Source organism: Lissotriton helveticus, unplaced genomic scaffold, assembly GCF_964261635.1.
Source record: "Lissotriton helveticus unplaced genomic scaffold, aLisHel1.1 SCAFFOLD_370, whole genome shotgun sequence".
Taxonomy (NCBI): Eukaryota; Metazoa; Chordata; class Amphibia; order Caudata; family Salamandridae; genus Lissotriton; species Lissotriton helveticus.
The window spans coordinates 865,169-883,327 of record NW_027611987.1 but is presented as its reverse complement, the minus strand read 5'-3'; the positions used below and the strand labels follow the sequence as shown (position 1 = coordinate 883,327).

General features: G+C 44.0%; 1 protein-coding gene across 1 annotated transcript in view; it reads left to right on the top strand.

The window, feature by feature from the left end:
- LOC144807487 (uncharacterized) overlaps positions 1–14,331 on the top strand; it is a 36,884-nt gene extending 22,553 nt beyond the window's left edge. Inside the window, exon 2 of the mRNA XM_078673127.1 lies at positions 10,351–14,331. Coding sequence (XP_078529253.1) covers positions 11,035–11,778 — 744 coding nt within the window. The 5' untranslated portion in view covers positions 10,351–11,034 and the 3' untranslated portion in view covers positions 11,779–14,331. The remainder of the gene's footprint in view (positions 1–10,350) is intronic.
- Positions 14,332–18,159: the final 3,828 nt, after the last annotated feature.

The following is an 18,159-nucleotide window of genomic DNA, read 5'->3' as shown; positions in this document are numbered from 1 at the left end:
TAGTCTGATTGTGATCTTTTTCCTTCCTCTCCCTCTAACTGTAAAGCGCTCTGATATCCTTCGGGATCAAGTTCGCGCTATATAAAACTTTATAAATAAATAAATAAATAAATAAATAAATCGAGAATGGATTCCTGCATCACCGTATACGTAGGCATATCTGAATATCGCCTTCATAGATTGCTGCTGCTACAAAGACAGCACTTGGGCTGGTTCTGAGGTTAATAAAATCATGGTCGATCTCCAACAAACTGGTCAAATTGCACCGGCTTGCTGTCCTGAAAAGATGTCAATATAAAGCACTTCATGTCATAAACGCTCTTCAATCAGGGGGTTCATTCTTATTTGTACTCGCTTTTTTGCCTGGTATCAGCTGGCCGAGGGGTGAGATCCCACTGTGCTTTGCTGACAAAAGTCTCTAAGTTTACGAAAATCAGAATAGATGACTACTCTCTGCCTGTGGTGACTGCAGGTACCTGGAATGGAATGCCCTCCCACCTGCCCTGTGCGCCCAAGAAAACATGAGTTCTTTCAGGAAACAAATCAAAACCTTTCTGTTCATGTTCAGGGGCTGTGTGATTTTGATACTTAAGTGCTCATATTAGCACCAGGACACTTCTTTCTCGATTTAGCTATGCAGGGCTATGTAAATTGGCTCTCACATCCAGTCATAAGCCATCGATGTCTGGGCAACAGATCGTTGCAGCTATAGACGCCCTAGGAGGAGGAAAGGCTCCGGGATCTGAAGGTCTGGTGTAGAGTTTTACACAGCTTAGAAATAAATACTGGACGCATATCTGCTGGAGGTGTATGCCGAGGCATTAAAGGGTGGTGTGGCGCTGCCGTCTATAAGTGACACATTCATATCAGCACTCCCCAAGTTTGGGACAGACCTGGCTAAGTGTACCTCTTATCACCCTCTGTCACTGCTGCCCTGTGATAATAAATTCCTGCCTGAGGTGATGCGACTCGGCTATCCCTCCTACAAGAGAGAATAGTCTCATCTACGGACGGTATTCGCAGTGCTGCATCGGGAAAATACACACATAAAGGCTGGTGATGCCGATAAGGTGTTGGACTCCCTGGAAATACCTTTTATGATTGAGACATTTAGTCTCAGGGAGTTTGAGATCACTCATGAAGCTGCTGGACACACAGCCTATGGCCTGCGTTTACGTAAATGGGCTCATCTCAGATGCCATTTAGATCCCCTGGGGCACTGGGCTGGGACGCCCTCTGTCGCCCGTTCTATATACCAGGAATGAACCCTTAGGCCTGTGAACTTCAGGAGAGGCATACCATAACCATACTGGGCTGACACATTTTAGACACTGAAACCAAGAAGTAAACACATCTTTATAAATTGAAAGGTTTATAGTCACGGTGGCCAGGCCTGGAGGTGCGTTGAGAGTTGAGAAGGTCAAACGATGGAACTTCAGAGTACAATTGTTCGAAATCCTTGAAGTTAGAGGTTTTCTGGACAGGCCGCTGTCCTCTGGAGATCTGGTCTTTATTGAAGAGTAGAAAATAAAATATTTTCTTGGCATCAAAAGTATCACCAAATAGGTATAGCCACCATTCAATCCACTCTACTCAATCACATCTACACAAGATCATTTAATGATACATATATACCACCAAGAAAGGAATTCCACATAATAACTTTAATATAATAAAATACAACTTATGTTATTTCCTTTGTATGTAAAAAGGAGATTATATCTGTGACTCCCTATAAACAGTTCTAATTTTAATCCCCAGTACAAAATATAATTTGGCGCACTAAAACACTTCAGATAAAAATACATGAGGTACTGGCATCAGTGTGGGTTTAATGTGCTGAGAAGTTTGATACCAAACTTCCCAGGTTTCAGTGTAGTCATTGTGGTGTTGTGGAATTCGTAATGACAAAATCCCCGCACCATATACTCATAATGACAGCACTGTACTTACAATGCCCAAGAATGGACTTGGGCACTGTAGGGGTACAGGGCTCATTCACCTGTACCCTCACCACTGGTATACTACACCCAGCTGGAGGGGTGGCTGATCTAGGCCAGGGAAGTGTTTTGTAGGCATGGCACACAGGGATAATATTAGCATTAGATCCTTCTAGTACCTGGCCTGTGTTATTGCATTGTTTGCATCACATTCTCCTAATGCCTCGCCTGTGTTATTTCATTGTTTGTGTCAGATTCTCCTCGTGCCTGGCCAGTGTTATTTCATTGTTTGTGTCAGATTCTCCTAATGCCTCGCCTGTGTTATTGCCTTGTTTGCGTCAGATTCTCCTACCACCTGGCCCTTGTTATTGTATTGTTTGCATTAGATCCTTCTAGTGCCTGGTCCTTGTTATTGCATTGTTTGTGTCTGATTCTCCTAGTGCTTGGCCCGTGTTATTGCATTGTTTGTGTCTGATTCTCCTAGTGCCTGGCCTGTGTCATTGCATTGTTTGTGTCAGATTCTCCTAGTGCCTGGCCTGTGTCATTGCATTGTTTGTGTCAGATTATCCTAGTGCCTGGCCTGTGTCATTGCATTGTTTATGTCAGATTCTCCTAGTCCCTGGCCTGTGTTATTGCCTTGTTTGCGTCAGATTCTCCTACCACCTGGCCCTTGTTATTGTATTGTTTGCATTAGATCCTTCTAGTGCCTGGTCCTTGTTATTGCATTGTTTGTGTCAGATTCTCCTAGTGCCTGGCCCGTGTTATTGCATTGTTTGCATCACATTCTCCTAATGCCTCGCCTGTGTCATTGCATTGTTTGTGTCAGATTCTCCTAGTGCCTGGCCTGTGTCATTGCATTGTTTGTGTCAGATTATCCTAGTGCCTGGCCTGTGTCATTGCATTGTTTATGTCAGATTCTCCTAGTCCCTGGCCTGTGTTATTGCCTTGTTTGCGTCAGATTCTCCTACCACCTGGCCCGTGTTATTGTATTGTTTGCATTAGATCCTTCTAGTGCCTGGTCCTTGTTATTGCATTGTTTGTGTCAGATTCTCCTAGTGCCTGGCCCGTGTTATTGCATTGTTTGTGTCAGATTCTCCTAGTGCCTGGCCTGTGTCATTGCATTGTTTGTGTCAGATTCTCCTAGTGCCTGGCCTGTGTCATTGCATTGTTTATGTCAGATTCTCCTAGTCCCTGGCCTGTGTTATTGCCTTGTTTGCGTCAGATTCTCCTACCACCTGGCCCTTGTTATTGTATTGTTTGCATTAGATCCTTCTAGTGCCTGGTCCTTGTTATTGCATTGTTTGTGTCAGATTCTCCTAGTGCCTGGCCCGTGTTATTGCATTGTTTGCATCACATTCTCCTAATGCCTCGCCTGTGTCATTGCATTGTTTGTGTCAGATTCTCCTAGTGCCTGGCCTGTGTCATTGCATTGTTTATGTCAGATTCTCCTAGTCCCTGGCCTATATTATTGCATTGTTTGCGTCAGATTCTCCTACCGCCTGGCCCGTGTTATTGCATTGTTTGCATTAGATCCTTCTAGTGCCTTGTCTGTGTTAACAATTACGCCCTTGCCCACTCTCCATCACGGGCTACTCCTCCATGAATGCTTTGTGCACGCCTACTGTTGACCATACCTACTGCTGCTCCCCCAGGCGACCACCATGCATAGTCTGATCTACTCTCCGGTCCCTGCCTGCTTTCCTTTAGCCCCAATCGCTCCAGCGCTTTTCTCCTTCTGCGCAGTCCTTCCCACCTGAACTGACCACCCACGCCAGGCGCTACCTTAACACTTTACCAGTTTTGAGCGTGCCATTCCACCTGTTCTGCCCTAACCCCCACCCCCTTTCTCTATCCCCTTGTACAGTACTGTTCTTCTTCCAACCCAGTCCTGAAGATGATCCCAATTAACGCGGATCGAAACGCCGTTGACCATTCAGCCTAATAATAGGCGCTACCCACAATGTGGCACATGTTACCAACGGCTAGCTACATCCAAAACAAGCTTTTTTGAATTCATCTGTAGCCACATTGTTTTGCATAAATCACTGTATATATTCAACACTAATCACTATTGCGCCGTTTACGCTGATCAATTTGTCACTCGCGTCGCCACCTTGCTCACCATATGCACCTTTCACGCACCAAGTACAATTGGGGTTGTATTACTTGTGTATCTACAGTGCTGCTACTACTGTAAATTACTTTGTTCTTCCTAGATAAACACGATGCCTCGGGCCCATTCTACGTATGCATTGAGTCTCTTTATTTCTTTGCTGACAATGTTTTCTACATATCCTCTCTAATTGTTCTAATACTTATACCAGTTGGAATACTATATGTGTTTTGCTATGGCCTGTGTTAATACATTATTTGCATTAGATCATTCTAGTGCCTGGCCTGTGTTATTGCATTGTGTCCATCAGATTCTCCTAATGCCTGGCCTGTGTTATTGCATTTTTTGCTTCAAATGCTCCTCGTACATGGCTTGTGTTATTGCATTGTTTGCATCAGATTCTCCTCGTACATGGCTTGTGTTATTGCATTGTTTGCATCAACTCTAGTGCCTGACCTGTGTTATTGCATTGTTTGCATAAGCTTCTCCTCTTGCCTGGCCCGTGTTATTGCATTGTTTTCTTCAAGTTCTCCTAGTGCCTGGCCATGTTATTGCATTGTTTGCATCAGATTCTCCTACTGCCTGTCCCGTGTTATTGCATTGTGAGCATCAGATTCTCCTAGTGACTGGCCTGTGTTAATGCATTGTTTGCATCAGAGTCTCCTAGTGCCTTGCCTATGTTATTGCATTGTTTGCCTCAGATTCACCTAGTACCTGGCCTGTGTTATTGCATTGTTTGCGTCAGATTCTCCCAGTGCCTGGCCTGTGTTATTGTAATGTTTGCATCACATTCTTCTAGTGCCTGACCTGTGTTATTGCATTGTTTGCATCAACCCTAGTGTCTGACCTGTGTTATTGCCTTGTTTGCATCAGATTCTCCTAGTGCATGGCCCGTGTTATTGCATTGTTTGCATAAGGTTCTCCTAGTGCCTAGCCTGTGTTATTGCATTGTTTGCAAAAGATTCTCCTAGTGCCTGGCCCGTGTTATTTCATTGTTTGCATCAGATTTTCCTAGTGCCTCGCCTGTGTTATTGCATTGTTTGCATCAGATTCGTCTAGTACCTGGCCTGTGTCATTGCATTGTTTACATCAAATTCTCCTAGAGCCTGGCCTGTGTTATTGCAGTGTTTGCATTACATCATTCTAGTGGCTGACTTGTGTTATTGCATTGTTTGCATCAGATTCTCCTAGTGCCTGGCCTGTGCCATTGCCTTGTTTGCGTCACAATCTCCTAGCGCCTGGCCCATGTTATTACATTGTTTGCATCAGATTCTACTCATGCCTGGCCTGTGTTATTGCCTTGTTTGCATCAACCCTAGTGCCTGACCTGTGTTATTATGTTGTTTGCTTCAGATTTTGTTACTACTTTGCCTGTGTTATTGCATTGTTTGCGTCAGATTCTCCGAGTGCCTGGCCTGTGTTATTGCATTGTGTGCGTCAGATTCTTCTGGTGCCTTGCCTATGTTATTGTAATATTTGCTTCAATCCAAGTGCTGGTCTGTGTTATTGTATTGTTTACATCAGATTCTCCTCTTGCCTAGCCTGTGTTATTGCATTGTTTGCGTCACATTTTCCTATTGCCCGGCCTGTTTTATTGCATTGATTGCATCACGTTTTTCTAGCACCTGGTCTGTGTTATTGCATTGTATGCGCTGCTTTTGGTATGTTATTCTTTGAATAGTCGTACCTTTTTTTCCAATCAAGTGCATCTGACTGCAAGGACACTGCACTCATCTTGCAGTAGCAATCTACTTCCTATTTATGTAGCAACAGACAGCACAGCATGTCTGCCAGAGATGTCGTAAGGTCAGAAACAGTACATAGGTAAGAAAGTATGATGCAATACAAACTGTTGATTTAAACGAAGAAGCTGCTGTGATAGACGGCAAAACATCCATGTTGAAACAACAGCAGTAGGACAGTGGTACATGGAATGATATTGGTAGATTTATTTACACTTCTGTGCAGTGCGTGTCACTTATTGTTCTTTTCTTCCACTCTCATGAGATGGTTTTACAAGGCAACTCTGAGCTCACTGAGTGTGGAGCGAAGATTGAAAGATCTGATTCTTCATGCTGGCAGGTGGACTGGTGATCCCTGAGGGGGTGTAGTTAGTCTGTGTGTTGTCACGGCTGTCCAGGGGGTGTAGGAAAATGTCAGCAATTTGTGGAGGGCCCTCTTTTGGGTGAGAACCACACAGCTTCATGCAATACGGACTTAAGGGTTTGTGTCTGGTCTGGATGAGTTACATTCTGATAGCAAAATGGAGGACTTTTTTTTCATTCATCAAGCTTTATTCGAATTGTATAAACAAGTTCATAAAAGCGTACAATGTAAAAGACAGAACAATAAAAACCATTTCATATGTTAAAAACAATTCGATTAAAAGCAAAATAAAAACAATACAGTACTCGGGAGACTAGTTGATAAAAAAGACAGAAATAACCAATACGAGGCAGGAAATGGCATTTTACCGCTCCATGTTAATTACCAGTTTTTCTAAGGTTGCATCAAGGCCCTAACCCTAACAACTGCTTTAAGGTAGGTGGATACAACTTTGACGGTATACAGATTTTCTAAAATGTTCAATCTGTGATAGGCAGCTCTACAGTTACATATGCCCCATGATCTCAATAGTGGTTTCAAAAGGCTTTCCCTCGGGTTCCCATAAAACCTACAGAATAAAATACAATGGATAGTAGATTGGGCTGATATGTCGTCAGAGGGGCAGTTCTCTAAGTTTCTAGACCAGTTGTTGGGATACGGGAAAGTTACTAGTCTATAAAAAATGTCAGTTCAGAAACGGGTCAAGAGCATGCGAATGTAGGGAGAAGGCTCTAATATTAAATATCTTTGTATCCCTTCACACTTAGTGATCAGTTGGTGTTCTACAACTGTACTCTTGCCCGTTTCAAAGGGGATTGATGTTACCAAGGTTTAACATCTTCAGTCACGACAGACAGAGAAAGCCCATCTACCTCGAGGTTCTTGAAAAGCTTTCTCCACTCCTCTGGTGCAGGCAGGATGTTTATTCTCTATTTGGCATTTACCAGGGGATGTTCAGATACAGTGGTTGAATTAAACCTTGGAGCAGCACTTGTAGCGATGACTCTTGGAGTCTTGTAGTGGGTGGTGGATGTGGTAGGACTGTCTCAATGCTCTACGGAGCTCAGAAAATCCAGACTCGCCTTCATCTCAGAGCTCGAGCTCTTTGGCTTGACCAGTTAAACTCCAATAAAGAAGATGACCTAGACCAGTTCTACCTCTCCCGACATTTGAACTCATCATTGAGGAAAGAAGCCCTTGTCTGGAAAGCAGATCTATACAAGGTGCACCTGACAGAAGTCCTGCCTGGAAGGAAGATCTCCGCAAGGTGCAGCTGACAGAAGTCCTGCCTGGAAGGAAGATCTGCACAAGGCACGGCTGACAGAAGTTCTGCCTGGTGGTGACCTCAAAGCAGTGAGAGACCCACAAACCACAAGATCCTTCAAGCTCAGCTAGCCACACTGGACACAATGTACACCAACTGATTTAGTTTTTATCAAATGGTTTATTCCATCACAAATGTGATAGTTATCTTGCCCAACCCATTAAAAATGCATTACATACTGTGCAAGTTATAATAAGGCAGACAGGATATGTGTCACGTTTTGATTAGGCCTTGGTGTAGTTTGCAGAGTTTTACTCCTGGGAGCTCCACGAAGTGCCAGAAAAACTCTGCAGAACTCTGCGGACTCCCGCAAGTGGCAGAGTTTGTTAAGTTGCTCGCACTGATTTTTAGTTCCAGGAGTTTGTCCGGCACTGTAAAATGAGCACGAATGGTACTATGCGTCACGCTAGAGGGCGCTGATGCTTCCTGCCACTCAAATTGACATTCTACTCGAGTGGTAGCTTCATCAACGAGAATGGCAGATTTCTACACTCGAGTGGTCGTGACGTGCCGTGACCTCCCGCACTGAGAAATCTCGCCAGGAGGAGGTCTGGCATGTGATTTTTTCTCACAAGCGCTTGCCACCTTACAGTTGGCGAACCGCTTGAGAAACAAAACTCAGTTGTGCATCACTTCGTGATGTTTTTTGAAATGAGCTCCCCCGGCAGAGCGGAATTCTTCACCCACCCCTGGTTTTAAGGCAATAATCTCTTGGACAAACTCTAAACTAGGCCCTATGTCTGCAATCAGTGTTGTAGAAAAAGTGAGATCCATGGCCTTGTGACTATCAGGCCATTATCTGACTTCTGATGAACCCCACAGAGTGAGTGCGCAGCCAGAGGGCAGTAAAGAGACCGAAGGACAGGAAATGAGGTAAACTTGAATATGAGAAATATGGAAAGGTACAAATGCCGCATCACCTGTGGATAACTGACACCTCCTCCCATTCTGCCAAATGCCTATTCAGTCACTAAGTGGGATCCTGGGCCCCAAACGAACAACATCATGTCAGAAGCCATGTAATGGTGGAAAAGAGGGGAAAAAGAGTAATATACACACATCTGTTGTGGGGATATGTCAGGTAAATTATTGCTTTCTCAACGCAAACTGGTAGTTTCGCATCGCGAGAGGTCACGAGCATACGCGCCCACTCGCAATGAGAAACCTGACCTCCCCGCATTGAGAATCAGACCTGGAGGTTTATTTTCCACGCTCGCGATCGGCAACTTGATGTTGCTGATTGCGCACGAGGAAAAAGTCTCGCCGGGATGTAATTTTTGCTCGCTCGCGGTTGCCAACTTGAGCATGCGGACTGCGAGCAAGCACAAAATGACTGCTGCACTACGCTACGCTACGCTATGCGTGTTTGCCCTGTGCTACATGCAATTCGCGTAGGTCGGAGTACCGCAAACTTCGCAAACTACACAAGCGTAGCGTAATACTTCACTCAGGGTTAGTTGTGAAGGATTCTCTATAAGTACTAAATGACTGATTTCATTGAATATTAAATTATATGAATCAACGTTTGTTTGCCTTATCTGCGCACACAATATAAAGGACGGGCCCTACAGTGAACCCCTCGTTCTGTTTTACAAAAAGCCCCCGAAGGAGCTGCATCTTACAGAACTTTATCTAACTTAGGAAGAACTAAAGACTTGCTTTTTAAAGTTGTCTTTCAGGGCCAGAACCAGGTGCTGTAAGCTGCACTAGTTTCAGGGAGATGGACAGATGTTATGGCGATAGGAAACCCCCCTCAACCCACAATAATGTTCCAGTCTTCCAGGTTAGAAGAAACCAGAAATGCTTGAACCAAGGGAGCTATTGACAGTGTCAAAGGTGACTTATGAAAAGTGAGTAAAGACAGGAGTTGGTATTTGAGATGATCTTAAGTGAATAGGAAAGAAACGAGACGAAGTGAGTGAATGGAGTTACTTTTGTTATGTACTTCGCAAAGAGCTACTGGAAATTTCGCAGCCCCGCCTGATCCATCTCTTTTTCTAAAATCTATTGTTATTTAAATGAAGTCTTAACCATATGCGTCTATCTTGAACCTCCTTTTCAGATATTAATAAGATGTCACCAGATCAACAGAACTTTTAGTTAAATATCTGTGTATGATGAAATATTCCTTGCTAAGTTTCAAAGGTGGTAAAGAAGAAGGGGTAGATTTACTAAGATTTTGCGCCGTGTTTGTGTCACAAAAGTGGCACAAAAAAGTGCAAAATATTTTTTTCCTAATTTTCTTTCCAGCAAATAATGTAAAAGTAATGTGAAGCATCGCATAGCACTGTGTCACATTACTTTGCGCCATGGGGGGCCTGCCATGGGTGGTGCATGGGCGTTCCACTGCAACGACCCAAGGTTTCTCACGCTAAACCCAATTTACCAAATACAGTAGATTGGGTTTAGTGTGAGAAAACTGCACCCTTTTAAACTAGGCGCAAGGAAGGAGAAATGCTTTCATTTCTCCTTCCTTTTCTGACTTTGCATGCGTGCAACACGCATACAAAGTGGTAAAAGCTTTCCCTCATGTCTAGGGTGTCTTTCCTGTACAAAACCTATACTGGGCTCACACACACACACCCTAGCGCTCTTGTGCTAAGGTGTGTGCATGGCGCAAGGCTGCTGTAACCAGTGCAGGTGCAAGGGAAAGGGAAGGAGAGAGCCATATCTTTGAAAATATGGTGCTCTCCTGCTCCCTCCTTGTCACGCAGCGCAGCCTCCCTGGGGGGAGGGTGGGTTGCGCTGCATTGCATGGAGATTTGGTAAAACTCCACCGAAATGTCTTTTACAACCAGTTAAAAGTTGTGAATTCTCATTCCATTATGTTTCAATTTAGTAATTTTAAATATCTTTACATCCAACAGAAAACAAGCCTTCAATGTATGAAATGACCATCAATAACGAAGCTAATTCTGTAAATCTTCAATAATAGCAGAAATAATGAGCTTCAGTATTCAGGAAAACATCAGCGCATTCGGCGACAGAGGAACCTGCACACAAATGGACAGATCCTGGATGAAGCATCAAGGAAGTTCAGTGATTGTAAGAGTCTGAGCTGTGCACCTCCACGCCACAAAACGAAGAAATTACCTTAGGAAACTTAAGGCAACAACGATAAGAAACCGCCTCCTGTATAAACAAGTGTCCAACATCAGCTTTGATCATCGGATCGGTATGATGTGATTACCACAGTGCTCTGTTTTATAAAATGATGACAAGCCATCATTCCGTGCTCTAGGAGAATTGTAAACTCTTTCTGGACAAACCACAGTAACCAGAGAAGAGCACAACAGAGCGGAGCCAGACAACTGACGGGTAAAGGAAAGAGGAGTTCTTCTAGCTACAATACAACAGACTGTTCCAATTTGCACCGGCCGGAAGGAAGATACATCTTTACCCGCAATCGTGCACAGCCATAATCTAATCTAAAGGCACAATCGCCTACTAAGACACCTTCTACGTATTAGGAGTATGGTAAATATTTGGTGGCTATTGCATTTTATTATTAAAACAGAAATCAAACATGTAAAATACCGCACACATATTAAATGTGTGAGAAAAACACAAGTGCTTTATCAGACATGTCGGCCCATCAGGAAATGCAGTCATGGGATGAAGACAAATATATACCCGACCTACAAACACTAACCAAGAAAGAAGAATCATACACATGCAGCAAGAGCTTTAGTTTGTCATCACTACTCAAGCTTCATCAGCACACGTACACAGGACAAAAACCCTTCAAGTGCAGTGAATGTGGGAAGAGCTTTAGTCAGTTATCAAACCTCCAAAGTCATCAGCGAACACACACAGGGGAAAAGCCATTCAAGTGCAGTGAATGTGGGAAGTGCTTTAGTCAGTTATCAAACCTTCAAAGACATAATCAAACACACACAGGGGAAAAACTATTCAAGTGCAGTGAATGTGTGCAGAGCTTTAGTAGGTTATCAGACCTAAAATGTCATCAGCGAACACACGCAGGGGAAAAACCCTATCAATGTAGTGAATGTGACAGAAGTTTTCGAGACTCTTCAGCATTAAGGAATCATCAGCGAACTCACACAGGAGAAAAACCATTCAAGTGCAGTGAATGTGCAAAGTGTTATAGTCATTTATCAAGCCTTCAAACACATCAGCAAATACACACAGGGGAAAAACCATTCAACTGCAGTGAATGTGGGAAGAGCTTTAGTCGATTATCCGTCCGACAAATTCATCAGCGAACACACACGGGGGAAAAACTCTATCATTGTAGTGAATGTGACAGTAGTTTTAGTAACTCTACAGAATAAAGGGTTCATCAGCGAACTCACACAGGAGAAAAACCATTCAAGTGCAATGAATGTGGGAAGAGCTTTAGTCAATTATCAAAACTAAAAATTCATCAGCGAACACACACAGGGGAAAAACCCTATCATTGTAGTGAATGTGACAGTAGTTTTTGCTTCTCTACAGCATTAAAGAATCATCAGCGAACACACACAGGGGAAAAACCATTCAAGTGCAGTGAATGTGCAAAGAGCTTTAGTCAATTATCAAACCTACAAAAACATCAGCGAACACACACAGGGGAAAAACCATTCAAGTGCAGCGAATGTGCAAAGTGCTTTAGTCAGTTATCACACCTTCAAAGACATAAGCGAACACATACGGGGGAAAAACTCTATCATTGTAGTGAATGTGACAGTAGTTTTAGTAACTCTACAGAATTAAGGGTTCATCAGCGAACTCACACAGGAGAAAAACCATTCAAGTGCAATGAATGTGAGAAGAGCTTTAGTCAATTATCAAAACTAAAAATTCATCAGCGAACACACACAGGGGAAAAACCCTATCATTGTAGTGAATGTGACAGTAGTTTTTGCTTCTCTACAGCATTAAAGAATCATCAGCGAACACACACAGGGGAAAAACCATTCAAGTGCAGTGAATGTGCAAAGAGCTTTAGTCAATTATCAAACCTACAAAAACATCAGCGAACACACACAGAGGAAAAACCATTCAAGTGCAGCGAATGTGCAAAGTGCTTTAGTCAGTCATCACACCTTCAAAGACATAAGCGAACACATACAGGGGGAAAGCCACTCAAGCGCAATGAATGTGGGAAGAGCTTTAGTCGACGATCAGAGCTACAAAGTCATCAGCGAACACACAGGGAGAAAACATAGAAGGGCACTGAAAGTGAAAAGGGCTTTTGTCAATTTTCGATCCCACACAGCCCTCAGTGAATACACTCCTTCATTTAACTCACATGGAAATAATCCTAGAGATGCAGAGATTCCGGAAAGAATTTAAGAACATAAAAAATAATATTGACCCGTCTAAGGACATAGACAAGAGCAGAGCAGTGCAGTTATTGTGAGAGGAATAAATTACGGAAAAAGATAAAATTCAAATTATGTATGACATTGAAATACCAATGATAGAAGACCTGAATAGCAGTAAAGAGGAAAAACAGATAACAGTATTTGCAGAATTATAATAGTGTTTGGTTCCAGTGATTGTTCACTTCCCTACACATAACAAAGTGACATGATGTACCAGGATACACAGTGGGAGACAAGCACAATGTGGATTTAAAGAAAAGAAACATTGTTGATTTTTATTTGGTGAAGAAGAGATACAAAGAAAAACATTCAATCGCACCTGACCACACTACCTGTAAAGCAACACTGAACAATACTGGGACTAACAACGGTATTTTCAGCTAACTTGTCGGATTAGTGATAACACCTATAAACCCAACACACGTGGACATGTAGTCAGGGCTCTGGAGATGGAAGCTTCATTGGTAAAATGCATGTGTTACTATTAACAAATGCCACTGCAGTATACGTAATGAAATAAAGCGAAGCACAAGTGTTCAAGAAATAACCTATTTTTAGATATGAAAGAACATATACCTTGTTTTTAAGTAATGTTTGCTGCACCTTTTACACACTGTTATCGGTTGATGGATCAGCTTGTGCCTCTGGTCCTATAGCTAAGTGTGACCCATGGCTCCTCTCCGACTTGTCTCTCTCTATTAATTCAGCGTCTTGTCAAACTCTACTTTTTACCAGAATTGAGCGACTGTAAGCAGCAGACTCTGGTTTAATAATGTGGTGAAATAGTGAAATCCCACATCAAAAGCATATATGTACCAGGACAATCCGTTGCACTCCCAGCAACTCGTCTTCCACACTGATAGTCCCTTGTTCTCAAATGTTCTGAATGATTTGTTGTATGAATGCCAGAAGTGGCAGTGACATTCATGAAGCTAAAGCTAACAGGAGTGTGTGGGAGACAGAGAGGGTGAGAGATAAAGAGAGCGAGAGAGACAAAGAAATGGTCGTGAAAAAGAGAGAAATGGAAAGAGGGGGAATGGCACGTTATTTGTACTCACCTAAAAATAGAAGAAGCAGCCGAATACATACCAAAGTGAGACATCACCAGAGAAACGGGCTGAACACCTGTGAATTTATCTATTTATATTTATTACCTATAGACTCATGTCATGCAAATAAACAGGGAACAAGTAAGGAGAATAGTGATGGAGCCCATTATGATATGCAAATCACAATGACGTCACATGTAGTGATGTCACAAGAAGTGATGTCAGGCCCTCATAATAATTTTCACGGAAAAGGTTGACGGCCTGTTTTAAAAACAAAAAACAAGAAACATAAAATAATGTAAAAAGAAGTTTTTGGTTTCAGTTTTTATACATCATGTGTTTATCCCACTTTCAGTTTGTAACTAAACTCGGAATTGACTGAAAAATGTAAATATTTTTAAACAGATATGTTGAACTTGGAAATTACATTTTTAAACAGTTTTTAGCAATTAAATAACATGTGCTTTAATTTGTGTTTGTTTCCTGATGTTCTGTATCCAGCCCCTAAGCCCCAAAGTGTTTCACATTTACAGTGAATTAAGCAATAGAAGGGCTAATTTTGTCTGGTTCTCTGTTCCTCTCTTGCGCCACTCATACAAATAAATAAAGGGGACGCTGCTAGTGGGACAGATAATTGCAAACACTCTGAGGCCGGTGTTTGCATATGCAAGAAGCAAAGTAACATTTCCCAGTCCCAGGCTAAGGAGCTGGGTGGAACTGAGTCCCTTTTCTAGATAATAGTGGGGGGACCCCATCAAACTGTGTCAACCTCCGACAAGTGCCGTGCTGATAAAGCAAAAGTGAATTTGAGTACTTTACGATGAATTAAAATGAGAGGAAGAGAAGAAGAGAGCGAGGTGCAGGATGTATTAAAGAAAATGAAAACAAGGGAAGCAAGACTTTACCCTGTTTGTGTACAAACATTTTACGTAAACAAGTTGTGCTGTGCGTTTTAAACAGGCTGTCACCCCCCTTTGTATGTAAATGAGCTTCTGTAATCAGACACCCCAGTCTCCCATCTCTTCTCACGCGGATGATAAATGTGAGCACTATAAGGTAATCACAAACAAGGGCTATAGAGAAATAATCGGGTTCCAGGTCACACAGCTGTTGTTATGTAGTTCTTTATTAGTATTTTTTATTTACTTTAATTTGCAGCAATTCTCCAGGTTACGTTTTCTCAGTATATTGCTTTATATCGTTCTTTGCGCTCCATCAGTTAAACGTGAGGTTTGATGTAGGATTTGTTGTAAGTGTTCCTAGACCATGTCCCAATCCCTTTGTCCTCGATTTGTCGGCATGTGTTGTGTCCACACACTGGTCTAGGATTGGCCTTCTCAAGGTAGACGGCGCTGTAATAGGAATAATAACTCAGACATATATGAAATTGTATGTAAACAAATGTGTGCCTTTCAGTTATCAGGCACCACCAGACTCACATCTACACATGGAATTGAGCACCAGACTAAAGTGACTCCTCTCTATATAAATATTTGCCATCAGTAATCGGGCTTATGGTTCTACTGATGCTCACAGCAAATGAAGTTTCTGGGACTGTACGCATTGGCCTAAATTTTAATTGCTGAAGTTTCACGCAGTTTCGCTGATGCGCACAGCTTATAAGGTTTGTGAATATTGCGCACTGTAAGCAGATCACTGAAGTTCACCCTTAAGTTGTAACTAGGTCAAAACATAGTACGTACATCATACAAAATGTGAATGACCCTCCCTTCTTGTTCACATCTCCAGGAATCTCCTCCGTCATGGCTGAAGTGAAAGAAGGTTTTCACACATTATGCTCATGTCTGTGGCACTTCCTTAAGTGCAGAGAGGAAAGCCTCATTGTTAATGCATTGTTTGGGCTCCGAGGGACAAGAATTCTTTAAACACCTTCCTGAACTCTCTGATAGTGACTCTGCCACTGTTAATGAATACGAGATCTGCATCAAAAAGTTGGACTTGCACCACCTTCCCAAAGTGATTACTGTCGCCAGTTGCAGGCTAAGGAGCTAGGTGCAACTGTGTCCCATTTCTAGATAATAGTGGGGGGACCCCATCAAACTGTGTCAACCCCCGACAAGTGCCGTGCTGATAAAGCAATAGTGAATTTGAGTAATTTATGATGAATTGAAATGAGATAAAGAGTGGTAAGTGTTGACAACTAGTGTTTCGGGGTGTTGCCTGATGAAATTCTGTTTAAAGCGTTTTTTCACTTTCAAGGAGAGACTGTGGGGGTAGGTTATAGCAAAGGTGTTCTGACCGTGGGGTGTCAGGGCGTTGGGAGAAGGGCCTGCAAGAGAGTCCAATTGTGCGGCCGGGTGCATCTTTGGTGGTTGGGGGGTGAGGGTCTTCGGGTGAGGGGGCCGAGGGGTGATGTGGTGGGTGAAGGTTAGGCTGTTCGATTAGGGGGGGTGGGGGTTATAGCGCACTGAGGTTCCCCTTCTTGGGAGGACTGTGGCGGTAGGGGGGGAGGAAAGCTGATTGTCGGGAAGGAAGGAGGGGGAGTGGACCGCTCTGGGGGCAGGGCGGTGTGTTAGGCTGGGAATGCAGAGGCCCTCGGCTCTCCTGGTTAAGGGAGTGGGTAGGGTCAGGGACCTTACTAACCTGGCGATGTTGAGGCGTCGCGGTAATACCTTCCCAATGCTCCCTTGGGGAATTCATCCAGGGAGGTCCTCTAGTTGGGTTGCCCTGGGGCACACCGGCCGCCTAGACAATGCAAGGGGGGGTGTTGCTCCTGGGATCAAAATGAGTTGCAGTGAGGTAGGGATGCTTTATTGATGCCTTATAGTATTAGGCGACCCCTTAGAGTTAATGTGCGCCGAGGCGCCAAGTCCTCGGGGTAGATTAAAAAAAACATATAGTTGCTGAAAATGGTAATGGAGATGTCTCCGGTCAGGGACTGATGTTTCAGGGGGGAGATGGTTAATCTACGGTTGTGATCTGTGATAGTGGTTTTGGAGAAGGGCAGGTGGGAGTTGAAGATAATGACCCAGAGATCTGGTCTGTTGGTATGGAAAATGAAGTCCATTTTCTTCAGCCCTCTAGTAGCTCAGTGGTAAGTGTCAACAACTAGTGTTTTGGGGTGTTGCCTGATTAAATTCTGTTTAAAGCGTTTTTTCGCTTTCAATGAGAGACTGTGGGGGTAGGTTATAGCGAAGGTGTTCTAACCGTGGGGTGTCAGGGCGTTGGGAGAAGGGCCTGCAAGAGAGTCCAATTGCGCGGCCAGGTGCATCTTTGGTGGTTGGGGGGTGAGGGTCTTCGGGTGAGGGAGCGAGGATTGATGTGGCGGGTGGAGGTTAGGCTTTTTGAGTAGGGGGGTGGGGGTTATAGCGCACTGAGGTTCCCCTTCCGGGGAGGACTGTGGTGGTAGGGGGGATGAAAGCTGATTGTCAGGAAGGAGGGAGGGGGAGTGGACTGCTCTGGGGGCGGTCGGTGTTGGGCTGGGAGTGCAGAGGCCCTCGGCTTTCCTGGTTAAGGGAGTGGGTAGGGTCAGGGACCTTACTAACCTGGCGATGTTGAGGCATTGCGGTAATACCTTACCAATGCTCCCTTGGGGAATTCATCCAGGGAGGTCCTCTAGTTGGGTTGCCCTGGGGCACCCCGGCCGCCTAGAGGATGCAAGGGGGGTGTTGCTCCTGGGTTCAAAATGAGTTGCAGTGAGGTAGGGATGCTTTATTAATGCCTTATAGGATTAGGCGACCCCTCAGAGTTAATGCACGCTGAGGCGCCAAGCCCTCGGGGTCGATAAAAAAAAATGACATTAGAGGCAGACATTGGTGGGCTTCCCGTTCCCAGTTTGAGCTTTTGGTGTTGAAAACAAGGCGGCCATTTTAATGTCAGGCAGCCACTTAGCCTAGAGGGGAGCTGTAGCTTGCTATCCTCCGGTGGTGCCGGGAATTTGTTATCCTTTTTTGGTCGTGGCGTGGGTCTGCTTTCCTCAATCCGGGGGCAAGCGTCCAGAAAGGTTCAATCCGGTCGATGTGCCATCAATTTTGTCTGTTTAGGGAAAGTTGGTGGGCATTTTGAGGGCAGGCAGCCCGGAGGGGAGTGGTCCCAAGTTAGAGCAGTGTTGGGTCCAGTGTTTAAATGTAGAGGGGACTCTGCAGCTGGGGCCGGGTGTTTACTGGGGTCGATCTTCAGCTACAACCTCCGCTGGGCCATCGTTGAGTGGTTGGAGATCGTGTCCTTTGCTCCTTCCATGATCAGTGGAAGTCTGAGGTGGTGGCCATTTTATAGTCAGGTGTCCTAGGAAGGGGGATCCAGCTGGGTCTCCAGGATCTTCTGCAGAAACATGTGT